Source organism: Carassius gibelio, chromosome B5 (assembly GCF_023724105.1).
Source record: "Carassius gibelio isolate Cgi1373 ecotype wild population from Czech Republic chromosome B5, carGib1.2-hapl.c, whole genome shotgun sequence".
NCBI classification, from domain to species: domain Eukaryota; kingdom Metazoa; phylum Chordata; class Actinopteri; order Cypriniformes; family Cyprinidae; genus Carassius; species Carassius gibelio.
Genome location: NC_068400.1, coordinates 38704766 through 38728985, shown reverse-complemented (window position 1 = coordinate 38728985; position 24220 = coordinate 38704766). Strand labels below are relative to the sequence as shown.

Here is a 24220-nt window from a genome sequence, read left to right as displayed (position 1 = left end):
TTTTTTTTTCTGATATGTTATTTCCTTTAGTTTGATTTATCCAGTGCTTTCATCAGGGAGTGTCTGATTTATTTATTTAGATAATGTATATATTATATTTTATTTGAATAATTTAACAGTTTTTTAATTTAAAAGTTTAAAAGAAGGCACTTTTTTGTTTTATTTTTGAAAATATAGTTATTTTTCACTATAGTGTTTAAAACCATTATGAAAATTACATGCATGGAAATACTGCAGATGAATCTAAGACATGGCAAAGAATTAAAAGGTCAAATTAATTGAAAAACCTAGTCAACACTTCAGCATTTAAACTATGATTTAAATGTAAAATGTTACTTTTTTTTATTTTTTTTTACTTTATTATATAGTTATAATAACTTGTAATATGTCATTGATATGCCACAAAAATATTGAAATATTCTTTATTTTGTAGTATTTAAAATCATAGCAATAGAGAAATGCAGAGAAGCCTCTAGCCTGACTGATGAACTGCCAGTCTGAGGTAAGATTAAAAAAAAAAAATATATTTGATGTTTATGTCAGATCAAATCAACTCACATATTTGTCAAATTACCATACAAAAGTTTAATGAGTGAATTTCATGGGTGCTTGCTCCACAACAATTTGATTTATCTTTTTTGCCTACAACACAAACCCATGCCACCAAACACATTCTCACACACTAGATGAAGTCTATTATTAGTGTGTGCTTGGGGTGAGCCCTGAGCCTGGAATGGTGCTTTGTGACTCATTCTCTCTACATTGAAGCTGGTTCCTAATTTATCCCTTCAGACTCTCCCCCAAACCAACATCCTGTCCCCTCTGTGACCCTTCCTCTTCCTCCCTTCTCTCTTCCTTTCTCTCTTGAGTTCTTCTGTCAGTCACTGGGGAGAGGCGCTGATGCTATTTGGCAGGGAACAGAATGTGTTCAGGACTTTATGTCTGTCCTTTTTTTAGTAGACACATACTTGTATGAGCTGGTTTTGCTGAATCATAATATTGTGCCATGGCAGAATTTTCTAGAGGGCTTTTATGGGTCTCATATAGTGACTTAACACAACAGAGCGGTCATATATTAGTACTTAATGTTCTCACGCACACATTTCATTGTCCATCAGGGAGAAGCAGCGCAGCTTGGGATTTTGAGTGTTATGTTCCAGATGTAAATATCCTGTATATTCTCAGCCCCTCTTGCTGTCCCTGTTTTCTGTATTTATTTCGAAGATTTTATTTGTTTTTGAATGTTGCACATTAGTTTTATAAATTATATTATTATTATTTTCAGCACTGAGACTGCAGTCATTTGACTCTTTATGTCGTGTCAAAGTGTAAACATATTCAAAGTATTTCTGAGCGATTTAGAAATTAGCACTTTGAATGTAAAATATAAGTATATATAGTAAATAGATATAATATATGAAGTGTATTACTTTCTCACTTAAAGCTTTCACAGATAGATTAAAACCCATTGCTCATTCCTTTGAGCCAAGACGCTGTCATTTTCAATAAGCTTCATTGGCTCATCCCATTGAGCTGATGTTTTCAAGTTATGCTGTGTATGTAATGTCCATTTTATGAGCATTTAGCAAAGGGCTTTTCATGGCCTGAGAAACTGCTCTTTCTCTGCTCAATACGATATGCATGTTTTTTTTTTTTTTAGTGGTAATCTATAATTCTCTAGAGGAGTCTTGTAGTTACAAGTAACCGGCAATGTACACAATTCTTATAGAAAACTATATATTTTCTGAAACCCCATTAATTGTATCTTGGACAGTATGATCTTCTAATATTTACAATTACTTTAATCCCTTAGAGAATTTTTCCAGTGTAAAAGGTCTTTACTGTTATTGGTGTTATTTCAAACAAAAGAGAAATTACATGAGGGTGAGTAAATGATGGTAAATGATAATGCCCCCGCCTCCTTTTTCTTAAACCGTAAACCTGGTAAGTGGTGTTCATTGGTTCTGGTTCCGGTTATCCTCATTCATTTTATTTAAGCATGATATCACAGAAAAAACGGCATGGTAGCTAATGATCAATTATTATTATTATTGACTTGATGATTATTTAGTGTGATCTTTAAAGAAATTAGAAATAAGATAACAGCGTGGTTATGGAATGATACATAATGCATGGTCGGTTTAATGTGGAATTGATGAGTTTTGTTTTTTGATAATGTGGTGTTGTTGTTTTTTTAGATTGGGTCATTACCAAATTGAGGTGGCTTATCAGAGTCAAATAAAAACCAGAGGACGAGAACTATCCAGAGTGAACAAGACACGACATCAGTGTGAGGTCAGTGTTATAGATTCTGCAGTCCAGTAAGTTTACATCATAAGCCTTGAAAATGAAATCATAAAGTTTTACAAGTGTCAGTTTTTCGAATGAACACACAAATGAGACCTTGACAGCAGGGGCACAAACCCCATAAAGCCTTGCGATTTCAAAAACTGCCCTTATTCTGTCCAGAATTCGACTAATATCTAGGACCAGAATCATGTGGACCTACAGTAATCAGACAAGACCACACTGAAACACAAATGTAACACATGTTAATTAAACTAATCAATGTAAATTCAAACTCTAAAAAGACAGGATGGTGTGACGTACAGTACTTGTCTACTGTGATCATGTCTACCCCCCCCCCACAACAATCTTGAGTGTTCATTTAAAATTCCTCATGTCTTAGATAAACAATATGACGGAATAATGAAGATTGTTAATGCGCTCTCTCTCCATTGATGGATGGAAGAAGGAAGGGTTTGAGAAGAGGGAAATGTTTCAGTGACCGAGGATGGTTATGGATTTGAGTAAGTGCATGCTGGATGTCACACTCACTGTTGCAATAAAAAACAACACCACATTAATACACCAGAAAACAATGACACTGTAATAATAAAAACTTTGTATTCATCCGGAAGAAGGAGGGGGGAACCGGCGCACAATCAAATGATACTTTCATAATCACAAAATAAACAAAAAAACGCATCAGCCCCTCATAGAAGCAAATAGATGCACGCAAATAAAAAGCAAAACATAAGCTAACAGCCCAGGCCTAGTCCTCTCTCGTCCTTCACGGTCGTAGCTCCAGTTTTATATCCTTCCATCTCCTACGTGGGACTCGAGACCGGTGGTGGGTCGCAGGTGTAGCTCATCTCCAATCACTACACCTGGCCTCACTCCTCGTTCCCACGCCTCTTGGCCCCGCCCCACTCGTCACAGACACATTTTGAACTGGCTTTAATATTCATCCTCTTAGTGATCAATATCAGGCCATGGATGAGTGAAGTCATAAAATAAAACTAAAGCATGTTTATACAGCTTTAAAGATAAGTTAATTTCAAATTTCTCTGTAAAAACAGCAGCTGTTCATCTGTGATGTCAGTGACATAAGTTATACATTTGCTGTTAAAAGCTGTAATTTTAAGTAGTCACAGCTGTACATCGTGCCCCCTTCAGCCTCCAATCATGTTAAGTTATAGCTCAGTATGTCCATACCAAACGAATCAACTCAGCTGGAGTTTACTGGCGGCAGCAGCATTCCAGGGGCTTTTCCAATCAATCGCTGCATAGGTCTAGTCATTCTTCAAAACAGAGGCTGAATTTGAGCCAGCAGGTTCAGGAAACACAAGAGCTCGAAACACGCAACCCCACAAAAAGCCTTTGTTGCAACATTGTTTTCTGTTGCTTAAAGATTTATTAAAGAAATTGTCTACAGCCTTTGGTTTCTTGACAGCCACCCAGACACTCAAAAGCAGTAGGAGAAACAGTATGTTCTGTCTCTTCAATTTGTAAACACACGCACGCTTCTGGGTAATGTCACCCGTAATTGCCCAAATTTTGGTTATCTTAGCCCGGCTCATTTGAGACATCATTATCTGCCTTGTTCTGAAATTGTGAGAACACATCTGGCCGTGACCTCTGAGAGGGTCACTCGCTGGATTGTCGCCACAGTAACTACAGAGCGGAGTGAATGCGGAGCCTCTGACGTCTCTCAATTTCCTGTGTTTTAAGAAGCTTATCTGGTTTCACACTCTGGATAAAATACTTGATAGAGGACACGATTCATACAGGGGCAGAACCCAAAAGTCTTGTGAGGCCAGTGACCAACACTCATTTAGAAGGAATGCAGGAAATTTACATTAGGGGGAAAAAAGACAGATGCACAAACATTTGCATGGTTCACTGAGAAAGATGATGAAATGTTACTGCATAACATATAAGTACTACATAAAAAAAAAAACCACTACTGTAGTACATCTGTCTTTAAATTTTCAGGTCATTAGGTATGTGTGTGTAATCCTGGATCCTTCCTCCTGGATTCCTCCTGGAGTCTCTCTCACATTAGTGTTCACATAGAGTTGCTAGTCAGATTCATTTAAAATGAACACTTTCACCCCTCTCTCATGCGCTCTCTCTCTCTTTCTCTCTCTCTCTCGCTCTCGCACAACATCCATCTCCACCCTCCTTTTCCCAGTGGACAAATGTGGACGTAAAAATATTTGAGCAAATCCTACATCTGGTTGGCTGTTCACTCCTTCATATACTTCCACACACAGAGAATTGTCTCCACTTCCAAAATGGAAAAGTCTGCTGGGGGCTAAGCAAGCTTTCTTTGGCTTGGTTTTTAGCGTGAAACGTGTGCCAGGGGGTAAAGCGACACCTCATAGAGACTGAAGACTTTTTGCACAGGAAACTGAAAGGTATGCAGTGTTGTGGTCTTTTTTTTCCTTGGGTTTTGAACATAATTATGATTTATTTATTTATTTTAAAATTTAAGTTAACTTCTTAAGATCCCTGTGTAAAGTTAGAAGCATACCTGTAAATGTTTAGAGAGATGCTTTACCTAAGTGTTCAAACTATTATAATCATCATCATCTTTTTTTTATTTTTTATAATATAATTCCAGTAATAAAGCCTAAAAACAATCAAAAAGAAAACCGTATGATGTCAGTGCAGACTAAATACACTTGATACACTGCCTTGCATGTTATTCCTTTTCTTTTCTGCAATGTATTAGAAATGAGAAAGTAAGATTGCATCACATTTTACTTGTAAATGCACTTCTGGAAGGTTAGCTGACATTAGATAGAATTTTGAATTTAAATGTCTTTTTTTTTTTTTTCTCAAGCGAGCAGAATATCTCTGGTTAGTTTCGGATTTTGCCGTTTCTCCAAAGGTATAGGACATGTAATATGAACCAAATATGAAGGAAATAGTTTAGAATGTTTCAGTGGTTATAGCCTACAGTATGCATCTGAAAAATACCTACTTTCTCATTTATTTTATTAGATGACTGCAAGCTTTTCCAATGAGTTAAACAGAAACAGTCTGTCAACTTGACAGGCGTAGTGTTCCGATTAAGAATGTGCAACATTTGAAATATGACTGGGAATATTTTCAACAGCTGTGAACATTATTTAGGGCTCACAGTTAATCTTTATAAATGACCGTTAGACTTGAATGATGAGAAGCTTTTTCTCATGACAGGCAGAGAAAGCAGATTCGTAATATATTCAACATTTTAAAGCTTGCTCTCTGTTTTCCAGTAGTAACTATTAACTAACATTTAACTATGATTTTTTTTTCCTCGATAAACTTCTAATTTGCTACTTATTAATAATTAGTAAGGTAATTGTTAATTAGGTGTGGGGTAGGATTAAGGGATTTAAAATACGGTCATGCAGAGCAATGCATTAATATGTGCTTTTCACGTTGTAATGAACAGCCAGTATGCTAGTAATATACATATAATAGTTAATGGTGTGAATTGGTCCCTAAACTTTAGCCTACGTGTTACCTAAAACTCAAGGTTTGCAAGATATTTTATATTTACATTTTAGAATAACTACCATTAACTTTATCTAAAAACCTCAAACTGACAAATATGTTGTCAGTTCTTATGTTGCTTAGTCTGATTGTGATATTTGTTTCAGGACCTGTGTGTTTGTGTTGTTCAATTATGCATGCATTACCTGAAAACTCTGAAAAGAATGCCTGGCCTGCTACTTTGTGTTATATACAGTATACTGTGGGGTAGCAGGACTGAATCCCCCAATCAGCACAACTGATGTCCCAGCCAGTCCGATATGTTCATGTGCCCCCCGCCTATGTTAACAGTAACCAGATGTATTGTGCGTAGCTTGCATAGAGTTATAAAACACATCTGCGCTGGAACCCAAACTCATCAGAGCTATGGTTGCGCGCACACACACACACACACACACATGCTTTCTCACAGATTTCTCTTTCTCACACTGACAAGATGTAGAGGAGAGGATGCTACAACCACGTTGGGATTTTGTTCTCAGTTTTATGGCTCGTAATAGACAGCCAATAATGCTTTCCATAGCAGTGGGACGAGTTCCTTTAATAGGATTCAGTGTCCGTGGAGGGTTTGTTATGAGGGAACATGTTATAGATAGTCGCACAGACCTTTTCAGCTCACTCGAGACATTTTCCCCACTATTATTTTTACATTTGTTATTTATTCTGGCAACCTGTGAAATTCAGCCTGTGATTTATATCCGTTTTATTGTTTTTCCTTAGTTTCACAATCTTGTATTTTCCTGTTTGAGGGGATCAAGAAGTTTAAGTGAAGGTTTAAGATTCATGGAGCATGATAGATGATTTTGCATTTTATCTCAATGCTACAAAAACATGTTTCTTCATTCCTGCTTCACTTGAGAATTTGCCCTATCACTGCATAAAGCTCTTTGTTTTGTTTTTCTTCTAATTTCAGAACTTTACAACTCCCGTTCCTGAATCATCTTGCATAATCAACGCAATGGAAACAGAATCTACCTATAACCTGACTGCACCCACTGTGTCTTTGTTGCACCATAACATGACAAACTCATGTGACTACATATCCACCTCAGCCTCGCAGTATCAGAAGAAAGTTATCCCAACTTTGTACAGTCTTATTTTCCTATTAGGTTTTCTTGGTAACATGCTGGTGGTGTGCGTATTGTATCACAGTTCAGGCCGAAGGACGGTAGCCAACACGTATCTGATGAATCTAGCCATGTCAGACTTGCTGTTCCTGAGCTCTTTACCATTCTGGGCTGTTTACTATTCGCTGGATTACAACTGGGTTTTTGGGAAGGTCATGTGTAAGCTGTGTGGAGGTCTGGTAACGATAAACGTCTATGCTAGTATATTTTTCATCACCTGTATGAGTGTGGATCGCTATCATGCCATCGTCTACCCACTGCACTCTCAGAGCAGCAGGAGCATAAATCAGGCCAGATGTGTCAGCGGCATCATTTGGGTCGTGGCGGCTTTGACGACGTTGCCGACAGTTGTGTTCCGTGACATACACACTTTTCCCAGTAACAACATTACGGCCTGTGTCATTTATTTCCCCAGCTCCTATTGGCAAACTGGGTTAACTCTTGGAAAGAACACTCTGGGATTCTTCTTGCCATTTCTCGTCATTGCAACCTGCTACAGCCGAATCGCCGTGCACCTTCTGGCCACCCCAAACTACTTGGAGCAAGACTCCACCCGACTGGTCCATGTGTTGCGTATGGTGGTCGCTGTGGTTCTGGCGTTTTTCTTTTGCTGGTTCCCGTTCCACGTTCTGGCGTTCCTCGGAGCTCTGGGGGAGCTGGGTGTGGATTGGGAATGCTGGGTGCTTCAAGTGATCCATAAACTCCTGCCTTTCTTCCTCTGCCTCGGCTTTTCCAACTCTGCCATAAACCCTTTCCTGTACTGTTTTGTGGGAAATCACTTCCGAGAGAAGCTGTGGCAGTTTTACGGGGATATGCTGACACAGAAAAGAGATTCCATCAGCACGAGACTGTCTTCCTTCTCCAGGAAACTGAGTGATCTCAAAGAAACCGTGCCTATGGAGATGCTTGAGCAGCAGAGCAGCGCGTAGTGGAATCTGGTGAATCTCCACCTTTACATACTGTTATTATAACTGCAGAGCACCGTGTCAGTGTTGCTCAAGTGCTTTTCCATGCACTGACACTTGCTTGGGATGATCAGGTCAGATGTTGTTGTTGGTTGTTATAATTGTGATTGTGTAACAGTGGTTGTGATTGGCTCCGGCACCTATAAACAACATTTGGTTGCATAACAATGTGTAGAGATATAGCCCACATATTATTCTCAGATCAGACTTTACTCAGGATGAGGAGTTTGCTGATTTTTCTGCACAGATATATATATATATATATATATATATAAAGATTTTTGATTACAGCTGTACAGTCTTAATATTTAGATTACTGGTAATATCAGAGTTGTACATAACACTCAAATGTTAGATAATGTTAATCATGTCTTTCATATGGCTGAAATAGACTAAAACTGTCTTTTAACTGCAATATACAAAGTCACAAAATGCAGCACAAGCTTTTAAAATGATAAATCATTGTAAATTGAATTATAATTCTATTATAATGGAGCATCATCAATAAATGATGTTTGCAAGTCTATAACTTTTTGTAATTGTGATCTATCTATCTATCTATCTATCTATCTATCTATCTATGTCTGTCTGTCTGTCTGTAATCAACATGATGAGAATAAGACTCATCTGAAACGATGAACTTCTGACTGAAAGAGGTGTGATTTAAAAATGGAAATTTCCATGTTAATGTCTTGTTAACGTTCAGTATTTCACACATCACAGATAATTTATTCTTAAATCAGTTCCGATGTGCATCAGCATAGTTTTAAGCTACATTATTCACAGTCTGCATTAGCGGATATTTAGTTAATAGTAAAAAACAACCTTAGTTCAGCATATGCTGGCCCATCAACTGGATAACATCACTTGTCCTAATTCACATTAACATTCTGCGAGCTCAACCTCTTAATGTTCCTGTAAACGCCAGCATCATTGTGAGAACTGTTATTTAAATTAGCAATTTTTTTTGATGAGGCTTGCTGTTTCGATAGCCTGCATTCCAGATCTTAAGAGATCTTTCAAGTCATGTAGGTTCATCTAAAAAATTTTAAACACCAACTGGAGTAATGCACAACAATCGTTCTTCAGCTCTTCCAGGAATGTGGAAGAACCTGCTTACAGTGTCCGTTTCTGAGAGGTTAAGCAATAGTTCAGAAGTGTAGTACATATTTCTCATTTAGATTTTCTAAGCTCCGCCATTCTCTGTAGTCACAGTTGCTGCACACATTCTCTGTAATGTGTTTTTGCATTTCATGAATTCTGTTGTTGTCTTTATTTAAATTCTCATCATTTGCTCCAATGATGCAAGGTCTTCCCTAAACCATTCTAAGAAATGACCAGACATCAGTGTTCTCATCTGTCATGCATTCAGGGGGAGGGCGTTTTTAGACTGATGAACAATGTTGATAAAGAGAAGCCAAGGTGGTTGTTGTATAATAGTTAAGAATCTGGACACGTATGTATGAAATTTCTCTTGACTCTCAATTTTGTATCATTTTATCAACGTTGATCATCGTTTATCTTTGTTGGAAAGTGTGTGTCTCCACCTCTTTGCTGCTATATTGTTACTCCTAATCAGGTTAGGATACCTCTCTAGCAATCTTAAATAATTTAGAAGCTGAGTACTGATCTTAACACTTAGGAACCTTTCTAATCAAACTTTAAGCAATAAAATCACTTATTATCACACTTTTTTAGCAATAAGAGTAAAATTACATTGGTTTTAGAATCTTGACACACTTGAGACAATAACATTTTACTCTGAGCTGCTTTATACATATGGCCCCTGGTCTGTTAATGCAAAGGTTTCAGGTTCAGATCCTAATAATTTTACCTACAGTAGATCACAGTTCCATCACTATGTGCCCTACAGCCTGAGCTGCTCATCCTCACACCGTAGTGAACTTCAGCATGACTGTAATTGTTAAGAACCACTGCACTATAGCATCGTGAAAAAAATCCATCTATTGATATGTTGTCCTTCTAAATATTCAAAAAATAACCAATGTATATATTTATATATTTGTAATCTTTTCGAATCTCACTGTGAAATTGAATACGAGGCTACTAATTGTAGATGTTTAAATTGGAAGAATTACATCCAGAATCAGCAAGTTGGAATTTGAGCATATGAGCCTCAAACTACAGCTACTTTGTGTGTGTGTGTGTGTGTGTGTGCGCACATCCAAAATTTGTTGTGTTCTGTTGACTGATGAAAGGAAATTATTAATAAATGTATTCCTGCAGGTATTCTGTTCCGGCCAATACACATAGCACACTGTAGTGTACATCTGTCCAGATCGATGAATATTGTACCTATGACAGTCCATAAAACGTAAGAGATCAGAGGGTCTTAGGTGCACCCCATTTGTCTCACTTTGTCATTGTTTCAACAGCAGAACAGAACACCGTGTTCCTGAACACTCATATTGTAAGCTGGACTGCAGACAAAGACCGCGCATACACACACACATTATTATCTTACATCAAGGAAACAAATTCAAAGTTGAGTGAAGGTGAGCTATGTTTAGTTGTATGTGTCTTTTGTTGTTGTTGTGGGTGGGGGGTGGTACAGTAGATATGCATGAGAGGTGTGTGTTATGTGTGTTCATATGTAGTGGTTGCAGTCTGGCCAGTTTTAAATCACTCTCACAGACTAAACTGCCCAGTTTTTCATACGCAGGTAAGAAATCTTGCTTCATACCACACACACACACACTATAGCAAAGAAATGCACTGGCCATTTTGTAAGTAAATGTCTTCCTCACAGATATAGTGAGACAAGTCTTAAACCAAGCTTAAATGCTCCTTGTGAAAATGATTGCATATATGGTATCTGATTTAACTCTTAAGGTTAAACATCTGTGTGTTCAAATTTTTGTCTGAGTGGGTTTGGATTACGTAGCAGGGGCTCTTCCTCTAACTGTGATCAATGACAATTTAACAAAACAAGCAATGAAGAGGATTTCACTATTCTGGGAAGTGAGGAGGACATCCTGCCATTATGTTAGAAACTTAAGCGATACGTGTGTGATGTTGTGCTTTTTGATCCTGGAATGTTTGGGGAGGACATGACTTTTATGAGTGTAAGACAAAAATTAAAATATCTTCACTAATATAGTTAGAAACTTACATGTGCACTACTATTTGAAAGGCTCATAAGCCAGCCAAATTATTACATCTAATACTATCAACAGATTTGGGCGAGGGTTTAGGGACAAAGTCGATATAAAAATTTTACTTGTGTACTTTTACAGACACATTTTTCATCTGTCTGTACAAATATACACAAGACAATTGGTTATTTATCATCACCGCTAGATTTTGAAGCATGCAAACAATGGCAAGCTCAGAGGCATTCATTGTGATGCATCACAAAAATTGGACTGATTTCAGTTGGGCTATGGCATTTCATAAGTCAAATTATTGTTTTAGTTTGACTGAAATCAAACTCTTACAATGAATGCAAGGACATTATTCAAGGATCTGTAAACAGAACAGATCCTTTCAGATTGCTGGCACTAAAAGCCAGACACCAGTGAGGGAGAATATACAGCCGCATATCACTGTGATATCATAAAGCATGTGCATGAGGAAACCTAAGCATTCCACAAACTCACAAGACCTTACAGACAGCTTTCTCATCACTCTTGCTGATTTATGACCTGTTCTTCCTCTTTACCATTGTCGTGAATGTTTTTCAGCTCATTTAGTTTTAGTTATTTATGTCTTCACCACTTAAATGTTAAAGGACTAATGCATACCAACACGGTGCAATTACTACGTCAAGTGCAATTTCAAACAGTTCAAAGCTGAAAAAAAGATTCACAGCACATTTAATTGTGTGTGAGCATCAGAGTTTCTGTTTTAGATGGCATGCTAGATAACACACACATACTGAGTAAAAAATGTGGCTGTGTTGCATTTTTGTGCAGTTTGTGCATGCATCATCTTTGGGCAGGAACCTGATTGCGCCAATCTCGACCTGTTCTAAGATAACATGAAATGTGTAATAATGTTGAACAACTGACACTAATAAAATGAGCAAGTCAAAAATATACTGTATCTATGGTATAAATGATAACAGAAAGAGAGACTGAAAAACTGAAGCTGTGCTATAACGTGTATCTGACTCTCCTCCATGTATTTCTAATACAGGCCTGACTGAAGAAGAGGAGCTTGCCATGTCCAGTGGTACATACACACACACACACACAATATACATTTTTACACCAAATACACTCTAATAGGTGGTTTTCTGTGATTGTAGATGTTAACAGGGAGGCTGTGTTCCAGGCGACAAAGGTTCGAACCCATTTGAAAAAAGATGGAAGCTGGATCAACAGATCTCAAAATGTTGAGGACACACAGTCCGATGTAAAAGCAAGGTAAACGCAGGTTTTCACTGTCATCTGCTGGCTGAGAGCGGTAGTATCAACCAGCCAAGATCTTTCTCGTGTTTGCTTGACCTCTCAATTTATTTCACATTTTACTCTCTAACAGTAAACAAATAAAGTTAGGAAAACCCAATAACATGTCATCACTTGAAAGCAGTTCGGTCTCTTCCTCCATCATGCCACGTGCAGAGAGTACCGCTCCCTCCTCCGGCCTTGACTCATCCACACCCCCACAAAGCTCTAATGTCATGTCAGCATTAAGGAAATTTGAGTGAGTGCTTTTCTTAATTTCCTTGTGTGTGTTTCCTGTATTCAGTGCACTCAATACACTGCATTCAATAACATTTCATTAAGGGCAATCAGATGTTTCATAATTATTCTGAACGTGTTCCAGTGCACATCCTGTCCTTGAGGACTCCAGGAGAGCACATGTAGGAAAAGCAGTGGAGACATCCATAGTCAAAGCTACAGAGCAACCACTAAAGACACCAGCAGATGCTTCTGTAAAGGAAATAGTGAAAAAACCAGTCACTATACCTGTAGAGGAACCATTGAAGACACATGCAGACACTCCTAAAACAGACGTAGTGAAGAAACCTGTTGAAGAACCATTGAAGACACCTACAGATGTTCCTGTAAAAAACATAGTGGAGAAACCTGCAGAGAAATCACTGAAGACACGCACAGAGACTGTAGAGGGAACAAGGAAGACACCTGTAGATGGAGCTTCAACAGATCAAACACAATCTAATGGAGTGCTGCAGGAGAAAACAGCCAAAACCCTTCATGAGAACCCAACAAAGCCTTCAGGAACACTGACTACAAAGAATAAAGAAGATGATACAGCTGAACAAGTCTCAATAGCACATGCAACTGTAGTAGAGGCTTTACTCGAACCCAGACCGGCCGAAAACCAGCCTACAAGTGAAAAGGGGGAACTTTCACTAGTATCTGCTCTGGAAACTCCAACTAAAGAATCATCAACTAGATCAACTACAGAACCGACCAAAGAACCCCGTGTGACAGCCCTGGAAGAGAACCACAGACTGAACAGTCAAGCTAAACTGAAGTAAGTCACTTAAAAGACACATTTATATAGATATGTCTGTGGACTTCTTTGAGTAGGTGTTATGCTATTTTGATTTAATTAATTTCTATAGAAATAACATAAAAATTTGTAATTAAAGGACTCACAAAATTTTAACTCAGTAAGTATATAGTTTATAAGCTAAATTCAGTTATGCAAACACAGAAACATCAACACTGTAAAATTAAGTCTGACCTGTCTGTATTACTAAATACCTTCATTTATTTTTACAATAAAGCACACAGTTCCATTCTTAATAAGTCGTATGTGTATCTGTGTATGTCTCTCTTAGTAAAACCATGTGTTCCTTCTGCAAGCTGCCCATAGATGGAAATGTGAAAATCTCCATCAACATTCCTGCCATTTGCTGCCATCCGGATTGTTTCAAGGTTTACTTTTTAAATCTTTTCTTCCTCTGTACTCAGGCTCACAAGTCAGTATCTCACCCTTCCACCAAATAGTTTTCAGTCTTATCTTATATTTTCACTTGGTATCAATGTTTTTGGTGATCTGATCACAGGAGGTCAGTGCTCAAAACAGGTGTTTACAAGGTCAGAAAAATTTTGTGATGGGATCACTGAAACTTACAGAAGCTCAAGACATTTGTTATTAATAATTTTGTTTTCTCGTGCTTGCAGCTCATAGAGATATTTTGTTTACTCGCTCTCAAGTGGTTCAAAACGTGCATGAGTTTTCTTCTGCAGAGCACAAAAGAAGATACTTTGAAGAAAGTTTGCAATCAAACAGTTGATGGCAGCCATAGTATGGAAGTCAATGGCTATCATGTTTGGATACCAACATTCTTCAAATATCGTCATACTCAAAAATCAATAGCATAGCAAGCAGTACTAGACAAATGCTGATGTTTTTCCATTTCTGTTTGTTCTCAGCAAAATGTGTTTTCTTCATTTGTTTTTGTTCAGAGAGCTTCTTTTCAAAAAGCTACCTGTTAGAATAAAAAAAAGAAAAAAAGAAAAAAAATATATGTATATTTGAAAATAATAATCAAATCAAATCATTCACGGGGCTATTGTAAACTAAACATTTTACTTGTGTATTTGACCTTTTCAATGGTTTAAAAGAAAATCTCAAGAGTTAATATGTTAATAGCAGGTAAAAAAAAGCAAGGCCCAAAATGAACTTTTCAAACACATCTGCCAATGACAGTGAATTGACTTTATGTTTTCTGGCCTTGGAACTTATTTACTTTGAGATTTGATGAGTAAAGCCATGTTTTGTTCTGTGTGTGTGTGTGTGTGTTTTAGTGTAATGGTTGTGGCCATCCTCTGGGCGATCTCTCTTCATATATGTACCACTATGCTGGGAAAATCCTCTGCGAGAAATGCTTTGATCAAATCTTCCAGCTCTGATGAGTCTTCCTACTGCAACCTACTCCACTACAACTTATCACCATGATACCCAAGCACATCTCAGTGTCTACCAGCAAGTTTGCTGTAATTCAGCACTAATTTATAAAAAACAACAACAACAAAAAATCTGTCTTTATCAGTAGAGGAACTGGTGTCGTAGGTTTATTGTACATTGTTAATTCAACATCATTTTTCATTAAATGGTCAGGTTGTGTGTGCTTGTCTTGCTATTTACTGATAAAATTCCCCATGGGGTTTAATGAAGGATTTCTCTCTTTCTGATCAATATATTCCTTGTCTTCTCTTCACAATTCACTGTTTCAAATGTATTGAAAAAAAATATCATATCAGCTTAAAGGAGAAATTTGCTTCCAGAATGAAAATTTCCTGATAATTTACTAACCCTTATGTCATTCAAATGTTCATGTATTTCTTTCTTCAGTCGAACATAAATTAAGGTGGACTTCAATGTGGATCAATGTGTTGAAGGTCCAAACAGTAGTTTTAATGCAGCTTCAAAGGGCTTTACACAATCCCAGCTGAAGAATGTGTGAAATGAATCTAGTGAAATGTTCAGTCAAGAAAAATACAAATTTACAGACTTTTTAACCACAAATGCTCACTAGCTCGACCTCATGCATAATAATCATGCACGTGTGATGTAGGCGGATGTAGCAACCCCGTGTTTACAAAGCGAAAGAATAAAGAAAGTCTTTACATCTTTGCCAAAAAAGGTTAAACAATGACGTTGGACGATTTTGAAGTTAGGGGAGAAAATGAGGTGGAGTTGTTCGCCATACCCTACCTTTTTAACCGACAAGACAAAGAACTAATCTTCATGACTTTTCCAATGTGATTACACAAAGCATGAAGTCATGGATGCACATAACAGAGCTAGTGCAAAACAAGCATTAGTGGTTAAAAAGTATGCAAAAAGAAAACGCTAGGACCTTTGAAGCTGCATGGAAACTGCAGATTGGACCTTCAATCCATTGGCCACCATTTGTTTGAGTAAATTATCATTGCAAGGAAATTTTCATTCAGGCATTGAACTTCTTTAACTTATCCAGTTTACATGTCTGTAGCTGTGAGACAAATTGACAACACTGATCATCTGCTTTCATTAAAGTTTATTCAACACATAGTTTATGTAAATTCACTTTAGTCTGAATACTGCATGTTTTTATCATTTACAATGATCAATCTTACTGTAGAAATAATTAGTAGTTTTCTGAAGTAAACCAGTCAGTGAACAATATTAAAAAGACATTAGTTCCTTTGATCGAGCACCATCATTGATCAGGTTCAGCATGTTGCCACAGTTAGTCAAAATATACAACAAATACACCCACAAACATAAAATCACACAAAAGAATGTCTGTAAATACTGAATTCAAACTGACACAAAGAAAGCTGTTCACTACAGCGCTGTTTCTCCATGTGTGTCACACAGAATAAAACACCCACATCTGACTGAAGAGGATTCAACACACTCAAACTCTCTTAAAAAGATGGAACGTGTGTGAGAGAGAGACGACAGAGGCTAAAATCCTGGCAAACCGCACGGCATTAATAAGACCATGAAGCACAATGAATACAATCATTAAAATGAATAAATGGCCATGAGCGTATATAATAATGTGTGCAGCAAAGACAGAGAGAGAGGAGACAAATGAAGAAATACAGAAGTTAGATTCCACTCCTCCAGAGATCCACTGTACAGTAGTTTGTGGTTTTATGTGTAGTGCTTCAATGAATTGTTGTATTTTCATTGGTAAATCTATCTTAGTGTAATTTTTACTAATATGTCTCATGAAAGCAGTGGTTTGTGCTCTGTATGATAGAACTCTGCAGGGGCTTCATGGAGCTCTTTTGTGTTTCCTCACCGGCCACAGTGATGACATCTCTGAAACCGCTGCCACAGGCGACAGGAAAGCAGGCCTAGCAACACCGAACCTAAAAACGGATTCCCTTCCTTCCCAGAAACCTCAGAACAGCGTAGTTGTAGGTGGTGGCAACCACGTAAATTAACTAGGAAAAAAGAAGGAAGAAACAACACATTTCTGATGTTTTCCTCTGCTAAAGGATGAGCTCTTGTGGCATGAGTGTTTATATCCTTTAGAGATTTTACTATAAACATCAGGCAAAGAATGCAATTCCAGCAATAGCACATCATTATTTATTTACAGTCTTGTCTAAGCAGCATATAGCCCTTATATTTTAGAGAAACAATCCCCCTGGAGCAACAGGGGGCTTTAGTTCATTGTATAGTATTGCTTAGCTAAAAAAATTAATAAATAAAAATACATGACTGGATTTTATTAAAAAAAAAAAGTTGTGTAATTTGTTATTATATATCAATATGCATAGCTATCAAATCTCTTATATAATTAAATTAGCACAAGCCCATAAAAAAAAATCACAGAAAGAAATGTGATTAATTATAGTATTACATATACTTTTCTAATTTAAGAAAAAAAAAGTGAAGATCAGTCAGTGTAACTCTCTAGCAGCATTTGTTTTCAGCTGGCACATATCTAATGCAACATAAGTATTAGAATATTAAATGCTTGTTTCAGTCTCATTGTGCTCTTATGCACGACAGAGAAGCTCTGGTTGCTCATAGTGATTGTCTTTAGATCAAGCCTGAGAAATGACTGCTGCCAAATATACAGGAAAAGGGAGTAGAGACGCTGGGGATCTGTCAGTAGCAGAGAGGTCAGTTACTGACTGTAAACTAAACATTCCTCTGCTGTACTTCCGTCATTTACTTCATGCTCTGCACTCTGACGTCAAAGAATTTAGTGCAAATAAATTCCCTGTGAATTTGAACTCAATTGCAGTGGAAGTTGGTCAATAATATAAAATATAAATGAATGTGTAAATATAATAATCAGTAAAACCCTGGACCACAAAACCAGTCTTAAGTCGCTGGGGTATATTTTTAACAATAAAAAAAAAAACATTGTATGGGTCAAAATTATCGAGTTTGCTTTTATGCCAAATCTCATTAGGATATTAAGTAAAGATCATGTTCCATAAAGATATTTAGTAAATTTCCTACCGTAAAAATATCAAAACATAACTTTTGATTAGTAATATACATGGCTAAGAATTCATTTAGACAATTTCAAAGACGATTTTCTCACTATTTAGATTTTTTGTTACACCCTCAGATTTCAGATTTTAGTGAAGATGCATCAATCACTGCAAGCTGTAATTTTTTAAATCATTAAAACCACTTAAATAATGAAGATTGCTGTGGTGAACTTGCTGCTTTACAGAATACAAGTCGATAAGCTTCTTGAAGAAGGCCACTATAGCCTTGCACAAAATCTTCCACAGTAACTATAAATGACTTCACAGATGTAAAACATTAGATCACTAACCAGGGCAAGAAGGGTGATTCCGGCTCCAGCGAATGCACAGATGTAAAGGTCATAGGTCACATAGAACTGGAAACATAAAAAGGGACATAAGAGACATGATCTCTTGAAACTCTGAGCATGTGCATGTGTCTAGGATAACAAACATCTAACCTCTGGTGTTTTGCAGATGTTTGCCAGTGTGTTTCCACAAACAATCCCCGGCAGAGCATTCCAGGGAAGAAACCCTACACAGAACAACACAGACATCATGATTGTAAGCACACAAAAGCATATGTGTACAGATGAAGGGTGCAGACCTACCATACATCCGTGCATCCATGCAGACCCTTGCTTGCTGGTTGAACATGGTGGTTTCCGACAGAATGTTGACTTTGTGACATGAGCTTTTCATATTAATGAAGAAGAGCACAGGAATGGCTGTGAAGCCAAAGACAACCAGCCAGATCACAGCGAGCACGCACGTCAGGATTATGAACTGGACAAGAGAAACAGCTAATTAGATCAGTGCAACATAACAGGCATGGACACTGAAAACTATATAAGAAAGTACAGTAAGTAAAACTTGATTTATATCAACGTTACTACTGCTTTACACAAGAAATATACATATATTGTCATAAATGTTCACATGCATATATAGATATGGAAGGAGATACAAAATAAAAAAAAATAAAATTTCATAACATAGTAGGCTAAGCCAACTTCTCACAGCTTATCAGAACAAACAAGCAAGTTGCTGTCGGATGAACGGAGTGATTTAGCTGGAGTATATATCAGAATTCCCACACTTTTTGTACTTTTCCAGTCATTTATGATGATGACATAAGTAGTCTAAAATAATTTTATAGAGATCACTTTAACAGAGAGTAATTTCACACTGCATAAGTACTTTTTTTGAACTGAGCATAGCTGAAAAGGCATATTGTCTATTGAATTTTCCATAGCTTCTCCATGACTTTTATGACATGAGGTTTTAAGAATTTTGTATAATTATTATCAATTAATGTTACATTATACAATTAATTAATATTATAACATTGCCTATATAAATACAAATTATTTAAAAAAGTATTTTACTATTGATTTATTCAGGCCAAGAAATCACATTTTTGAAAATTTCAGCTTTTCCAAATACTAATATTTCAGTATCAAAAAAGATGATAAAAAAGATGCGAAAGGAGCAGCCACCACACAATTCAGAATCTAACTCTCTCTCTCTCACACACACACACACACACACACACACACATGTCCCAAATGTCCCCACAAGGATAGTAACACCTGAAATTTGTGACCTGAAAAACACACACTCACAGTCAGGCTGAGGCAGCGGCCAAACTTGGTGCTCCTGAATTCTCCAAACGTCTGCTTTACTGCACTGGTGGTGTAAAAACCTTCAGCCAAAAGCAACAGTCCATAGAGGAAAAAGAAGGAGGCCAGACCGTAGATCACATACTGGAAATATTTTATACTGAAAACATGGAAACATTCGTAAGATAAATTAATACAAACTATAGACTAAAGAACACTGATTAAAGATAAAGCTATTCTGTTCTCACATTATGTACTGTACTGTATATAATCACCAAAAAAAGGCAATAACTCACAAGTCTGCCATCACAATGAAATCCTGGACGTCCCTTGCGAAGTAGAGCTCTATGAATGTGTGTGTGTGAGTGAGCGCCTCATGGCCTCCCCCGCAGAAGAGCGCCACACCGGTGTAGCAGAGCAGGGTGGCCAGCAGGCTGGTGTAGGGCACGGCGCCCAGGCAGCGGATGCAGCAGTCATAGCAACCTGTAGGTGAGTAATATATCAACACACCAACTGCACATGCAGCACACACAATACACACACACATCTATACACACACATACACTGTACTACCAATACACAAGTGGACTTATACTCAACTACAAAATCACATGGATGACCTCGAAATGAGTATGCAAACTCCTCTAAGAGTTAGTTGGCTTACAGCTAGTCAAGGACACACACATAAACACGTGCATGCACATACTCAGTGCGCTCTGTGAGTAAATGTATCTGATGCACACACACGAGCTTGTAAATAGTCAGTCAGTGTATAATGGAATCACAAATGAACAAGCCAAATGCAGACAAAGTGAACGCAGGCAATCATAAAGCCCTGTTCAAAATCCCGTAACCCAAATAAAAAATCCTGAAAGTAAAAAAGTTAAATATGAGGAAGCAGAAGAGATGACAAAAAAACTGCATCAATAAAAGGCTAAAAATAGTTGTTTTTTTAAGCAACTTAACCAAAAGAAGCCAAACAAACGATAAGCCCCAGAAGGCTCAGCTAGGGAGATCCTTGGTCTCCAGTCTGTGAGGGAAGATGATGCATCTCAGGTCACCTAGTGCTTTACACAACCACGGCTGTTTCACTGGAAACATCGACACTGCTGAGTCGAACCCACGCCAGGAGAGAGCCGTGCAGATGCTTGTCCGCTCACTCCAGAGAGATTTCTGTCCTCTGTTGCTGTGATGTCTAAACTGAAGGAGGTAATTTCTTTTTCTTTCTTCGGATACACTCCACTGACCACCTCAAGGAAGAAAAAATGCATCGCTTAAGCTGCTTCTCTCCCTCCCTCGCTTCTTTCTCTCCTTCTTTCCCTCCCTCGCTCTCTCTCTCTCTCTCTCCCGAGTAGCCTGGTGTCAGGGAGAGATTTGGGTGGGGGGGTATGGGCGTTTTCATGTGTGTTTGAGGTTTTGTGGTCAGAAAAAGAAGCACTTGTGACAGTCATAATGGCTTTTGTTTTTAACAACAAAAACTATCATTGTGAACAAACAAGATAGACACACACTCACAGGCCTCAGTAGTGGAGTACGTCATTGTGTTTCCACTCAAAGCAGCACAGACAGACACACACTGACACCACTGGGGTTACAGCTGGGATCATGGCAGGTCAACCAGTCTTTTACACTCTTTTTAAACTGTTTTCTTCTCAAATAGCCTGTGACTCACAATCATCTGATTAATAGATACAACACACACTTTCATCACACCTTCTGTTTAAGAATGTGGAAATGCTTTTGGGTCCATCCATCCATCCATTCTCTAAAAACACTTAAAATTAAAGGGCTATTAAGTTGTTATCCAAAAAAGGAGAAACCTACAAAACAATTCAATGCATACATACATATGAATCCTTATGCAACTACATTTAATATTTCCCCATTTCAAACTGGCACTGGGCCGTACAAGAGTCCCCTTCAGAGAAGAGAATATTTGACGTAAAGACCTGATGTGACCTCCTGTTGTCTCCTGGTCTTCTCATCCACACCCAGGCGTTGTTGCAACTGTCTTAGCCAATCAAAACCGGAGGCAGCTGGTTAATCAATCAAAACAACCTTTTAATTAATAAGGATCCATTAAATGCATTTCCATAACAAATGCAGAAGTGATGCCTCTAAGCTTCTGACCAGCCTGATGGCATCTTTCACACATCATACAAAAAACGAATCATTAAAATGCTTGTATACAGTACATTTGTCTAAACAACTTATATCACATGCAAATTAAAGAAACAACAATCAATTAAAATTCTGCCCATAAATATAAGCATAATTCTAAAATAATGAACATCATATAGCAGTGGTTAAAATGGGTTTTAGGTGAGTTCAGGTAGACTTACCCATGTGAGTATGTGTGTGCGTATCACGCTCTGTCTCTCTGATGTGCCGTGTAGTTTAATCTCCTTTGATGCTTTTATGATACTCACTCGCGCTTTTGTCCCTGGAACAATAAACAAACCCCTCTGCTCTCTCCCAAACTCACACACACACTGGGGCAGATCTTAAAGACGCAGCGCCCCTCTTTCACTGCCATGATAAAGAAAGAGTAAGAGTGTTTGTGTGTGTTTCAGTGCAATGAACCGTAAATGTTCACATGCATGCATTATAAAGATAAGCACCCTGGCCAAAATGTTTGTGCACAAAAACTAGTAGCACTTACGTCTGGGCTAAGTTTTTCTACATAATCATTCCTATACATACACTTTTACTTAGCTATATAAATGGGGACATCCATTGACTTGAAATAGTGTTTCTGCATACAGGATGTTATAAATAATACAACTGTTAGACTTCTAGTATTCATAAATATTATAAATAATACAGGTCTAACAAAACATTCTGCATTTTTAGAATGAAAAGTTTTTATTTTAATACCATGTTTGCAAATGAGATTTTTGTCAGATTCACTGTAGCTCACTTCTGGGTACAAATTTGTCCCCAAACCATGATTAATGAAAAAACCATGATTAACCATAACACATACACACAAACACACACACACACACACACACACACAAACACACGCACACGCACACACGCACGCACACACACACTTGCACAGCTATCTTTGTGAAGATCATTGACACAATGCTATCTTTAGCCCTTTGCCTTAACCTTAACTATCACAATTAAATGCCTAACCCTAAATGTAACCTAACCCTAGTGTATACTTAATTATAACCTTGACCATGAAACCAAGTCTTAAACCTCGAAGAGCCCTTTAAAGGGGTGCCAGAAAGTAAGAACTGCCCAAATCCCCTCACATTAACCTCTTGATCCTCACTCCAATGGCTAAACCTCAAACTGGTTCTCACAAAGTTAGTAGTAAAATTACACACACACTTATACACACACACACACACACACACAGATTTTGAAGCGCAGTGAGTGAGCTGTGTCCTTTAGAGTCAGATTGGGACATTCAATACAATACTACAGTTGTGTCAGAAATAGGAACACAGACAATTCACTCTTTCTGTAACACACAAATTCTCTCACTCTCTTTTACACACGTACACAATACTATTACAGTGATGAAAACAATAGAGCTAATGTGTGGTTTGAAATAAATCTAAATAATTTTATCTGCTCAATAAATAAATAAATATCTTACTCAGTATTTGTGCCTTCTTTTCCAATATAAATATCTACACATTCTTAAATCATGATACACATGAGAAGCAAACTTACTTTTCTTATCCCACTGGATATTTAAGCATAAAGTCATTTAAAAACGACTGAAAAGTAAAAAAAAAAACAAGGCTTTCATATAATTTTGCTTCTTAGATATCTTGATTTAAGATTGTTTAGATATTGTTTATCACTGAAAAACAAGACAAAAATACTAACAAAATCATTTTTGCATGGACTTGGATTATCACATAGTTGCATGGAAAAAAGAAGCCCAAGGGTACGAAAATAGGCTAACAGATTTTTAATTTTGTGTGAAATATCCACATACAAATATTATGTTATAGACCCATTTAAATTTGTCCTGTAGCTCTAAGATTTTCTCAGGTTCAGCTGCCAGGAAACACAGAATGTGACAGAATGTACCTTTAATACATGAATGCGCTGTAAACAGCTTAAAGGTATACTCCATCCCAAAATGAGAATTTTGTCATCAATCACTTACCCCCATGTCATTCCAAACCCGTAAAAGCTTTGTTCGTCTTTGGAACACAATTTAAGATATTTTGAATGAAATCTGGGAGGCTTGTGACTGTCCCATTGACTGACAAGTAACATTGTCAAGTTCTAGAAAAGTATGAAAAGTATCGTCAAAATAGTCAATCTGCAATCAGTGGTTCAACCGTAACATTGTGAAGTGATGAGAATAGTTTTTGTATGTGAAGAAAACAAAAATAACGGCTTTATTCAACAATTCGTCTCCTATATGCCTTGCCGCATCACTATAGGGCCATTCTGGCAGCACTGTTGTGCTGTTTTCATTCAAATCAAAATGTAAATACACATAGAAAATGTATCCTTGTGTGGCGGCTGACACAGAATAGCATACGCAGTTTGTGTTCAGCGGATGTTCTCCATAATTGTACTACATGATTAGGAGTCGTTATGTTTGTTTTCTTCACGTACAAAAAGTATTCTCGTCGCTTCATAATGTTACGGTGGAACCACTGATGGCAGGTGGACTATTCTGATGATGTCTTTCATACTTCTCTGGACCTTGAAAGTGTTATTTACTTGCCACTTAATGGGACAATGACAAGCCTCACAGTTTT

At 37.4% G+C, this 24220-nt stretch overlaps 3 protein-coding genes across 6 annotated transcripts; 2 read left to right on the top strand and 1 right to left on the bottom strand.

Moving 5' to 3' along the window:
• Window positions 1–4470: 4470 nt before the first annotated feature.
• agtr2 (angiotensin II receptor, type 2) lies at window positions 4471–8450 on the top strand. The gene is made up of 2 exons (XM_052556125.1): window positions 4471–4703; window positions 6743–8450. The coding sequence occupies exon 2, from the start codon at window positions 6788–6790 to the stop codon at window positions 7883–7885; it is 1098 nt and encodes a 365-aa protein (XP_052412085.1). The 5' UTR covers window positions 4471–4703; window positions 6743–6787; the 3' UTR covers window positions 7886–8450.
• Window positions 8451–8562: 112 nt separating this feature from the next.
• On the top strand, window positions 8563–13684 carry si:dkey-125i10.3 (neurofilament heavy polypeptide). 2 transcript variants are annotated; one of them, XM_052556124.1, is made up of 5 exons: window positions 8563–10604; window positions 12080–12115; window positions 12192–12309; window positions 12476–12589; window positions 12713–13684. In XM_052556124.1, the coding sequence occupies exons 1-5, from the start codon at window positions 10445–10447 to the stop codon at window positions 13389–13391; spliced, it is 1107 nt and encodes a 368-aa protein (XP_052412084.1). In that variant the 5' UTR covers window positions 8563–10444; the 3' UTR covers window positions 13392–13684. The 2 variants fall into 2 exon arrangements, with proteins under 2 accessions (XP_052412084.1, XP_052412083.1); XM_052556123.1 differs by having other exon boundaries at window positions 12425–12589; window positions 12713–13681.
• Window positions 13685–15888: 2204 nt separating this feature from the next.
• Window positions 15889–21977, bottom strand: plp1b (proteolipid protein 1b). Of its 3 annotated transcripts, XM_052556126.1 has the most exons (8): window positions 21818–21977; window positions 21425–21511; window positions 19772–19958; window positions 19479–19635; window positions 18465–18639; window positions 18315–18388; window positions 18165–18230; window positions 15889–16806 (listed from the first exon to the last, which is right to left on the bottom strand). In XM_052556126.1, the coding sequence occupies exons 1-8, from the start codon at window positions 21819–21821 to the stop codon at window positions 16732–16734; spliced, it is 825 nt and encodes a 274-aa protein (XP_052412086.1). In that variant the 5' UTR covers window positions 21822–21977; the 3' UTR covers window positions 15889–16731. The 3 variants fall into 3 exon arrangements, with proteins under 3 accessions (XP_052412086.1, XP_052412088.1, XP_052412087.1); XM_052556128.1 differs by lacking the exon at window positions 21425–21511 and having other exon boundaries at window positions 21818–21976; XM_052556127.1 differs by lacking the exons at window positions 21425–21511; window positions 21818–21977 and adding an exon at window positions 20537–21381.
• Between the last annotated feature and the right edge of the window lie 2243 nt (window positions 21978–24220).